Consider the following 10,978-nt stretch of genomic DNA (forward strand, 5'->3'; position numbering starts at 1 on the left):
TAGCATAATCAAAAGTAAGTTTCATTTGAATTATTTTGGGTGGGTTGAGGTAATTTTGAGATACCAAGATTACCAAGTTTAATGGTCTCAAATTACATGCTTCTGTGGTCCATAAATGTAGAAACACACTACCATCACGTGAAGTCATGAGGAGTCAGAAAAATGCAGTTCAAAGTTTTCCCATAATATTGTAGATATTGTTTTGTTCAGGACAGCTACACTTCTTCTGTGGTCCATAAATGTAGAAACACACTACCATCACGTCACGTGAAGTCATGAGGAGTCAGAAAAATGCAGTTCAAAGTTTTCCCATAATATTGTAGATATTGTTTTGTTCAGGACAGCTACACTACCATCACGTTACGTCACGTGATGGTAGTACGTGTTTCTACATTCAGTAGTATGTCATTTGAGACCAATAAAGTTGGTGTCTTTTTTCTATCAGGCGTTTTAACTATGTGTTAAAGCATAAGTCGATCGTGTCAATCCTCGTCAATTATATCAAGAGAAATGTTCTACTTCTATCAGGCGTTTTAACTATGTGTTAAAGCATAAGTCGATCGTGTCAATCCTCGTCAATTATATCAAGAGAAATGTTCTACTTGCCTGAGTGTTACGTGAACTATAATGTACTGAATGTTCTACCCTACCTTAAAGTTAAAGTATGATTTTGCCATAGACTGCAAAATTGTATGGTATGGTAATAAGTTTACTTTATTGGAGTACAAACAAGAAAAGAAAATACAAAAATGTCTATGTTCAGTTTAAAGACTTTAAAGTGGGTATATTTTTAGTTGGAGTTTTTACAGTGCTTAATTTTTAGACTACCATAGACTGCAAAATTGTATGGTATGGTAATAAGTTTACTTTATTGGAGTACAAACAAGAAAAAATACAAAAATGTCTATGTTCAGTTTAAAGACTTTAAAGTGGGTATATTTTTAGTTGGAGTTTTTACAGTGCTTAATTTTTAGACTGTCGAAATTGGAAATTTAGTCTCTTTTATCAAATTGTTCTTTATAAATGCTGAAATTGAGAATTACTGCAATTTTTTTGTATGAGTTGATACGCCTTAGTTTACTATTCCAAAAAATAAATAAAGAAGGATAAAGCAAAAAGGGAAACTTTTATAACCGAAGTGAAGTCCTGCCCCAAGGCAGTCTCTGCCACTTAACCTCGTCTATTTCAAAGGTGTCTCAACCAGGTTGTTGGACTGACTGGCGTTACCATAGTAACCCATCACCATGATCACATTGTCCTTGCCTTTTGGGTCATTGACATTGTTGAAGAAGTTGAGACGCACTCTCTCTTGAACTCCCCCCGGGGTGGTGTACAGTCCAGTTATGGTACAACGGAGTGGTCCTGTAGGAGCCCCTCCAGGGGCTGGGGTGGTACCGTTGCCTGCAGGGGTGGTGCCTGCTGGAGTGGTACCGGCTGGGGTAGTTCCGTTGCCGGCTGGGGTGGTTCCGTTGCCGGGTGGGGTGGTTCCGTTACCTGCTGGAGTTGAGCCAGTTACTGGATATGTGAAAATAAAATTTGTATGAATGAGATAATTCGCTTTACATCTATGAGACATTTGTAGGAGAACACATTTGATTACATCTATGAGACATTTATATGAGTGAGTTAATTTGCTGGTCACATACCCCGAGGATCAAATGGAACACTCCTACCCAAAATCATCGAAGGAAGAATAGAAGGGAAACGAGATCGTGGAAGGCAGAGAAGGACATGGATGGATGACATTAAGGAATGGACCAACATACGAGGCAATCAAGAGGCTGCCACAAGATAGAGCAAAGGTTTGATAGAGAGATTTGTAAGGTCTTATCGTCCCGAAATTTAAGAGAGAAGGAAGACAGGATAGAAGAAAACCAGCCGTTCCGAGAACGAACATCCGTTCAGGATGAAGTCCGCCCCGGGCGGGAATCGAACCCGCGGCCTGGTGCTTACAAGGAAGACGCGCTACCAACCAAGCTAACCAGGCTGGCTACACTCGTAAATTACTACATTTATGTTAATTTTACATACCTTCGGGTCCATCAGATAAATAGACACATTTCCCTTCGGTAAGATTGGCCAGCTTGAGTTCAGGATGGAAGTGGGTCTCCACTTGAGCCTTCAATTTAGTCTCACAGTAGCTGATAGACTCGTTGTTATTTGGAATACAGATAGCAGCCTTGGTCAGGTTGGTGTACTCGAATTTACCCTTTGGTTTCTCACCTGAAAGAAAGGGATAGAACAGAATAGAATATACCTTGTTTATACTGCTCGAATGAGACTGAAAAGTCCCTTTACCTCAGCAGTCTAAAGAAGGTCTCGTGTAGGTATTTTATGGGATTACCGACATAATACAATACATAATGTTTGCAAAAGACCTTGTTTAATTATTAAAATAAAAAAAAGGAAAGGAAAGGGATGAGTTTTTCTCGAATAAATTGGCTATTTAATAGTGTAGTGGGGGGAAAAATGCCAATATTACCACAAGGTCTCCTTGATTCCGACAATATTTTACAGATTTTTCGTGCAAAAGGGATTAAAACAAAAATTTGAAAGAAAAAAAAATCAGTTTAGACAGCTGCTAAATAAATAGGCAATAATGAATGCAATTAAAATTAAAAACACAGATTTATAATTATTTATACATTATAGCATTATACATTTATAAGGTAGGTAATTTTTATTTTAAAAATAGAAAGCAAAAATACGAACATCATCACCATATTCATCCTTCTCCAAGGGATTTGGGGCTTTGAAGAATTTTAAAGACTTTATGGAACCTAAATTAATACTTAATGTAACGTGGAAAAATTAGTCTGTCTATAAAATTTAAATAAATACTTACGTACATTTTTTAATGGTACATTCATGGACGATTAAAATGGAAAACACAAATTTATAATAATTATTTATACATTATGGCATTACATATTAGGTAATAAAAGGTAATTTTTATATTAAAAATCTATGAAAATGGCCTAATAGCTAATTCCTTTGGATTTGTAAACAAGAAACATTTTAATAATAATTTCCATATCCACCATCATCATCTTCTTCAGGATCCTCATTACCGTCAGCACCATATTCATCTAGCTTCAAGGGATTTAGGGCTTTAGGGGGATCTGAAAGACGTAAGGAACAAATTGCTTTCAGTCTTGTTAAAAAAGAAAAGAAAAAAAAGGAGGAAAGGAAGGATTTTATTTTTAAATTAATACCTACATGATGATTCTGGTTAATCTTTGATCTGGTCATAAAAATAATAGTGATCACTCTACAATAATCAAGCTGTACTTAGATCCAAATCAAACAAAGACATATACTTGCTCAAGATGCCAGAGAAAGAAAAGTTATCGGGAGCAACAGTGGTTATATTCATTGCTGGTGGAGTACTCACTTTCATTATTCTGTTCATCTTTGCAAAGAATCAGATTATGAGATTTGCATTGAGGTCACGGAGGGGTCCACATGTACCCATTGGACATGATGCTAAAAAGGTAATGCAACACACACACTGTCACCTACACCTACACTTCAGTTATACCAATGATTAGATTGGAGGTTAGCACTCCTGCTAGGTTGCAAGTTTGATTTCCATCCAGAGCAGACTTTCTCTAATAGATAAAAGTTGTTCTCAGAACAGCAAGCTTTCTCCTAGGAACAATGAGACCTGTGTTATTATGATTCCCTTTATAAACCTTGAAAAAAAAAAAAGAGCCATTACCCTAGTCCATTAGGTATCACACTATACTTGCACACCACAGGTCCCAGGTTCAATTCCCAGCAGAGTTTCAACTTTATGCTAAATTATTATTTTCAGTCTTACCGTAGAGAAATAGAGCGGAGGATAGAGTGCATTCCAAGAATTCTCTGTGAACCCCGACTGTTACCAGAAACAGACAGCAAGTATATTTTACCACCCGGGTCCAATCTGCCTCCATACTACTACCGGATGAAGACAGTGGATGATGTAAAAATATTGGGTGAGTATAGTATTATGTTGTAGAGACTGGGTAAAATCTTGAGCTAGTGTTAGTTTGTAGTGTTTTAAAAAAAAAGTTTGATGTAGAGAACAGTGACAATGGAGTAAGTCCCAAATTCCAAAAGATTAGGACAAGATAGGGGGACTTTACTTTACTTTCCGTGTCCGCTTTGACCAATGACCATGTCAGATACTCCTCTTCCAATATTCTGCTACTTGGATCGCCGCATCATTTACAAGCAGCAGGTCTTGTTCATTGCAGGTAGCACCTGCATTTGGACAGACGAGAAGATGGGCCTCGCCTTGGGCAGTAATCAAAGCTGCAACCTAGCACTAACTTTCAAGCTAACTAGGCTTGTAGAGTTTGCTGCTGGTCTGAAGGGATTTGACTCAATTTGAGTAGTATTGAGTACCTACATATAACTTTTTTTTTTGGAGTTTGACAGGCTCTTTATATCTATATTTATATAAAAGAGAAATATGGACGGGTTATGTATGTATGTCTGTCCGAATTGTTTAGAGAAAACTATAATAGATATCAAAAAAGTGTAAACGAAGACCCCCAGTAAAATTGTCGTATCTACCCAAAAAAAATTATAATACCTTTAAAATTCCCAACCGTTCCCGAGATATTGACGTTTTTTAGTCCCCCCATAAGAAATACCTGGGGAACACACTTTGAGGCCAGCAAAACTTTGCCTACGTTTAATATTTTCTCTCGCTTTCAGTTTTGAGTTTTCATTTCTTCGAGACAAGACTCAGGGACGATATTTGTTTTCAGGGGCGAAGCCAAGGGAGCGCAAAGCGCGACCTCATGCACAAACCGCGAAGCCCCGGGAGCGCGCAGCGCGACCGCTTCCTACTGACGGAGAATTTTTTTCTTACTAAATTTTTTTAAACCGTGGCGAAGCACGGGCACAACAGCTAGTAATGTATAATTCCGAGGTGCGGGCAAATGATCAAACGACCCTCGTATATACGAGTGAGATTTCGCTTATTAGCAGTACTCACTAGATGTGATTCCATTTCCCGCGGGTGTTGTCCCGTTTGCAGCAGGTGTCGTCCCATTTACCGCAGGTGTGGTCCCGTTTACAGCAGGTGTGGTCCCGTTTACAGCAGGTGCAGGGGTCTGGCTCTGGGAAGTGCATAGGTTCAGGTTGAAGGCAGCTGGAAACGAAAAGAAAGTACTATTTAAGAGGAAAATTTTAAGTATCTTCCAATCAAAACAAAGGGACTTGAGTGCCTTATTTTAAAACAAAACGAATAGACTTAACTTTAAAACAAAACACGTTTAAGTCTAACAAAATAATAATAATCTCACTAAAAAAAAAAAAAAAAATAGAATAAGCTAATGCACATTAGCATTAAGAAAGGAAAATACGCTAATGCTAAGGGGGAAATTTTCCTATTCTCCTTTGGAACTAAACAAGTAGCATCGTGTGAAAAGCACTTTGCCTTTGAACTTGATAAGTAGCATCGTCTACAAAGCTCAAAGTTTGTGCATCGTATACACAGCTCGAAAGTTCTGACACATGCGCAAGAGAAATTTCCCCCACTCTTGATTCGAACTTAAGCTCCTCCCCTTTCGGAACTTTTCAGTATACTGACAAAGTCATCGACTTGGGGTGGGCATTCGGGTGGGGACTATGCTTCTCGACGGTTCGGGTAGCTAAAAAAAAATTCAGGCGATTTTTTTTTGAAATTATTTATTTTTTTATTTTTTTTTTCTCCTTCATATTTCGTTAATTTTTTTAAGATTTATTTTTCAAGTTATTTTTTTTACTCAGTCTTCTGATACCTACCTATTTAGTTGTCTATTTTACTAGTCCATTTTGTTGAACTGTGTTCAATTTACTACAAATAAATTCAATTTAAAACGAACTTCTATTTTACTGTTTTTCTTCTTTTATCTGAACTTAAAAAAAGAAAAGAAACAAAGGAAAACTCTTAAAAATTAACAGAATTACACAAGTATAAATGATCATGGTCGTCAGGGTTTAATAGAATCCAGACAGGTAAAAAATACAAGACAACATAATGTTTAAGAATTAGGAGGGGTATCTCACTTCAAGTCCACTACACCCGCACAGACAAATCTACCAATAATCAAGCTTTCACCAAAAAAAGAGATGATCTTACAAGGAATCAATTTGGACCTTCACAAAGTTACCAAGGCATCCATCAAGATGTTAGAAACCCCCTGATGGAGATACTTCACGACTTGTGTTTCATGGTTAAAATTCTGTCAAAAAAGTTACTACAGGACGGGATTTGAAGTTACACTGACCGGGTTTGTCTGGGCGTGAATAGTGGACTTGAAGCCATTCTGTTCCCAATGTGATATCCACTTAGAATTTCATTCGGTGAGGGTATTGAGAACTTCGGATACCGAAAGCTGATGACAGATAGGACAGTAGCAAAATCAGGACCAATTTTTAGGCACCCCAAACACAGAAAGAGTAAAGAAATCGGACTTATAAGAACCATTTAAGAGCCAATTATTGGTGGAAAGCGAATTATTACTTTGAAAAACCCCTGAAGACCTCAAAATTTGGGACATGAAGTTCACCTCCGGGTAGGAAGATTTTGGATAATCCTCTGGTTCTATGGATAAAGTAACACACTGGCGAAAAACTAGAGACCTAAATTGAGATGGTTTTGAGTTTTATTCCACTAAAAAAAGGGGATTATTGAGATAAAATAGGATAAAAACTTGTCTATAACGTACCTTGTAAAATTCGGAAACTTTCCTTCCAACTTGGGAACAAATGGCCAAACTGCCAAAGAGATATTTCCTATACGAAATGTAAACAAACCCGTTTGTAAACAAAAGAAAAACGCAAGATGTTGAAGTTTTTTGAACGTTCAAAAAAAAGTTGTCGGTGCAGGAGTACAGTTTTTCGGCTCAGCTTGTTGTTTTTTTTTCTTTTCTTTTTGAAAGAGAGTTTAACTACCTGTCTCCTCACTCCTCACAACTCACATTACCCTCGCCCAGCCTGAGTGGAGACGAGAAATCTGAATACCAACCACAGGCAATGTTATTTAACTTCAGTAGGTACCTAATCCAATCTGGTAGGACCATTAAAGTGCTATCGCCGCTGAAATCGAGAATAAAGAGAAGAGTTTCGTTTATTAATTTTTAAACATGTAGATTTTTTAGCGGGGTCATGATGGGCCCCGCCATGGTGCACGGGCCTGCTAGGGGGCCGGGGGCTACTAGTCATCATGTAAGGGCTATGGGCCGAGGCAGGGGAGTACATATGTCTCGGGGGCGGGGGCGTGGGGTCCTCACGGCCCTCGGAGCCTTTATCCTCCTCGCTGGTTCTCATCACTTCAGCGATGCGGTTCTTCACGTAGTCTAGCGGGGAGATGGGTACAGGGTCCCCATAGTACCTGCCCCCAGCGCCCGGGGAGCTTTGCTTGCGGTGTGCCTCCTCTTCCTTCTGCTGCAGGGCGCGTCTCAGTTTCCACGCCTGTTGCTCGTACATGTTCGGCGTACTTCGCGAGATCATCGACTCGATCTGCTCGTTAATGGACATCATACCGGGGGGCCCCCCGGGGCCCTGCTTGGCGTCGGGAGAGCAGAGTTTACCGCCACGTGACATGAGAGATGGGGGAAGGGAGGAGGCGGGCGAGATTTTGCCGTTAGCCGATGTGTCCAGCGGAGAGACGGAAAGTTTCTTCTGATTGAAATCCTGACGAGGGAGAAATGAAAAGGGGAGAGAATTAGTAAAAACATTCAGACCAAACTTTCAAATATTTCTTACTTTCTGGAGTTCTTGTGTTGACCCAGCACCTAAATGGGAAAGTATCGTGTCTCTCATCGCCCATCTGATGAGGGATGGGTATGCTACGACACAGACCACAGGAGTCTAATGTAGCAGTTGGCTCAAGGAACTCAAGGAAGAAACACACTACTATCACGTCAGTTGACCTCATGGGGAAGTCAGAAAGATATAATTTAAAGATTTTCCCATAATATTGTAGGTAATTTCGTTCATGAGAGCTACACTACTATCACGTCAAGTGAGATAGTGATGTGGCTTTCCTGAACGAAATTACCTACAATATTATGGGAACAATAGAATGGGAAACCATTATGAAGCATGATGGGACAACTTGTTCTAAGCTTACAGTCTACATAAAGCACTACTTTATTGAGGGTTAATGGGCTGAATGAGCAAGTTAAAATTAACTTTTTCTGTTGTTTTTTATTTATATATTTTCCACCTAGGCTTATCAGGGTTCAGCATAATGGGACAACTTGTTCTAAGCTTACAGTCTACATAAAGCACTACTTTATCGAGGGTTAATGGGCTGAATGAGCAAGTTAAAATTAACTTTTTCTGTTGTTTTTTATTTATATATTTTCCACCTAGGCTTATCAGGGTTTATTTTGCTAGATCAGTGTATATCAAACTAATAGCCAAGAAGCTCCTAACATCCCTGATGCCTACAATTATTACCAAATGCACAAAAATTTGCTTACTTCAGTGGTCCATTTAATCCACCAGTTTCCACTAATTCATTGCAAAATCAGACATAGTTGTAACTAGTGATGGGTCGTGGGTAAATACCCACTGGGTGGGTAAATAAAAATTGGGTATTTACCCGGGTATTTATCCACCCCCAGGGTGGATAGGACAGCAGGATCTTCTTCTCGGGGTGCACCTTGATTACTTTGAGCAGTTGCTCGTCCATGTCCTTCTGCATTACTTTCCTAGCCTTGGACACTTTGTATGCCTGCAAACATAGAACAGAAGGAGCAGTTGTTAGAAGGGGTTTTTTTTTTTGCAAAGCAGGTGTTAGGATGGGGGTATTACGAATTTCGTCCACATAAACCGTCATACCGCCAATCTTCTAACTTTAGTCAGCTTGGTGGGTAGCGCGTCTTCCTTGACAGCGCGCTAGGTCGTGGGTTCGATTCCCACCCGAGGCGAACTTAATCCTTAACAGATAAGGTTCGTTCTCGGAACGACTGCTTTTTTCTATCCTGTCATTCATATCGGATTCAATTCGTAAAAGTAATTTAACTTTAAATGTGACTCAACCAACAAGGAATGTTCTGCTCAGTCATAGATTAAAGTCAAGTTACTGTTTGAAACATTTGATACAACAACTTCACAATAAGTGACAAGTCATTGCTTTAGAGGAGTTTCAAAAATCTAGCGAGCCTAAACTCGTGACCCAGAGGGGGAAAAAGAGCTTATTTACTGGTATGAAGGTACTAAGTGTGACTAATAAAATAAGTCCCTTTCCTTTGAACCAGCAGCAAACGCTACTACTATTCAGCCTAGTTCAATTAGAGGGTAGTGCTACCTTGTAAGGGCTAGATCACGGGTTCATTTCCGCCCGGGGCAGACTTTTTTTTTCTAAACGGATGAAGTACGTTCTCGGAATGACTAGATTTATATCATCGATTTCGGGACAATAAGACCTCAGTTGTTACAGTTCCCTTTATCAAAACTCTTTGAAAAATCCTCTCACTGTAGGTGCAATATTTTGGTTTGGAGCAATTCAAATTTAATCCCATCCCAATTCTTTTCATCATACCTATTCCATTTCTCTTCTTCTTGAAATTACCCAACTATTTATTTATTTATTTTTCAAATCAAAAGAGGGGACACTTACTCGCTTCTTCCTCTTGGCAAACAGACTGCGCTTGTCTCCCTTGCGTGGCTGCTTGTTGTGCTTCTTGATTCGTCGGAAGAAATGATCATTGGCGGCCTCGGGTACTTTGACGCCGCTAATGTCAAGCTGTGTGGAGGTGGCAATCACATAGTTCTGGTGGACACGACGCAGAGGCATGCTGGAACCAAGAACATGATAGATTAGGTATTGTGGCTTGTTCATTAAAAAAAAAAACTCATTGAAATACTTTCTAATTATCTTGTATTTGTATAGCAATAATGCAATAAATCTGATTATGCCAGCCTAGTTAGCTTGGATGGTACGTAAGTATTTATATTTTTTATTTGCTATACCAATTCCCTACCACGCTAGGTCGCAGACCTTGTAAGCACATGAGTTTGCTTCCCGCTGGGGCAGATTTCACCCTAAACAGGTAGGGTTTGTTCTCAGAACGGCTGGCTTTCTCCTATCCTGTCTTCCTTCTCTCTTTGCTTTTGGGACAATAAGACCTTAACAGTTACAGTTCCCTCTTTCTCTCAGGATAAGGAAAGTTCAAAGGGCACTCACTCACTTTATACTGGTAGTTGAACAAATTTACATTAGAAGAGAGTTGCTCTATTAGACTGAAAGCATGATGGGACAACTTGTTCTAAGCTTACAGTCTACATAAAGCACTACTTTATTGAGGGTTAATGGGCTGAATGAGCAAGTTAAAATTAACTTTTTCTGTTGTTTTTTATTTATATATTTTCCACCTAGGCTTATCAGGGTTTGTTTTGCTAGATCAGTGTATATCAAACTAATAGCCAAGAAGCTCCTAACATCCCTGATGCCTACAATTATTACCAAATGCACAAAAATTTGCTTACTTCAGTGGTCCATTTAATCCACCAGTTTCCACTAATTCATTGCAAAATCAGACATAGTTGTAACTTTAAATGTGACTCAACCAACAAAGTGTGTTCAGTTCAGTCATAGATTAAAGTCAAGTTACTGTTTGAAACATTTGATACAACAACTTCACAATAAGTGACAAGTCATTGCTTTAGAGGAGTTTCAAAAGCACCCAGCTGCCTAAATAAGAAAAATATTTGCCTGACAAGTTAGGTTTTGTAGGGCCACCAGCTATTTTTAAGCCAGGTGTCTCAGCACCTGATTAGATCTTTTGTGTTGTCACATTAGATCCTTCATACAACAAACAATGACCCTATCTTTTAAGCTCGCACAGAAAAAAACCTTCAAGATGCAAATGAAATGAAAATGTTTTAGCATTTATCTTGGATTCATTATAATTCCAACAGGTTTTGCAATTTAATGAGGTATTCTAAAATGAGCTGCTTGACATAAAAAAAGAAGAGGAAGGAAGGG

The 10,978-nt window shown here is 39.0% G+C and overlaps 2 protein-coding genes across 2 annotated transcripts in view; one reads left to right on the forward strand and one right to left on the reverse strand.

Moving 5' to 3' along the window:
• The first annotated feature begins 3,266 nt into the window (after window positions 1–3,266).
• On the forward strand, window positions 3,267–4,003 carry LOC113468429 (uncharacterized protein C1orf43 homolog). Its single transcript, XM_026825332.1, has 2 exons — window positions 3,267–3,494; window positions 3,818–4,003. Exons 1-2 carry the CDS (start codon window positions 3,330–3,332, stop codon window positions 4,001–4,003), a joined length of 351 nt encoding a protein of 116 aa, XP_026681133.1. The 5' UTR covers window positions 3,267–3,329.
• A 1,930-nt stretch (window positions 4,004–5,933) lies between these two features.
• LOC103511780 (60S ribosomal protein L6) overlaps window positions 5,934–10,978 on the reverse strand; it is a gene marked incomplete at its 5' end in the record, with an annotated part of 11,021 nt that continues 5,976 nt past the window's right edge. The window contains 3 exons of the mRNA XM_026825338.1: window positions 5,934–6,393; window positions 8,627–8,722; window positions 9,611–9,788. Coding sequence (XP_026681139.1) covers window positions 6,328–6,393; window positions 8,627–8,722; window positions 9,611–9,788 — 340 coding nt within the window. The remainder of the gene's footprint in view (window positions 6,394–8,626; window positions 8,723–9,610; window positions 9,789–10,978) is intronic.

The sequence above is a fragment of the Diaphorina citri genome, unplaced genomic scaffold (assembly GCF_000475195.1).
Source record: "Diaphorina citri unplaced genomic scaffold, Diaci psyllid genome assembly version 1.1 scaffold34, whole genome shotgun sequence".
NCBI lineage: Eukaryota > Metazoa > Arthropoda > Insecta > Hemiptera > Psyllidae > Diaphorina > Diaphorina citri.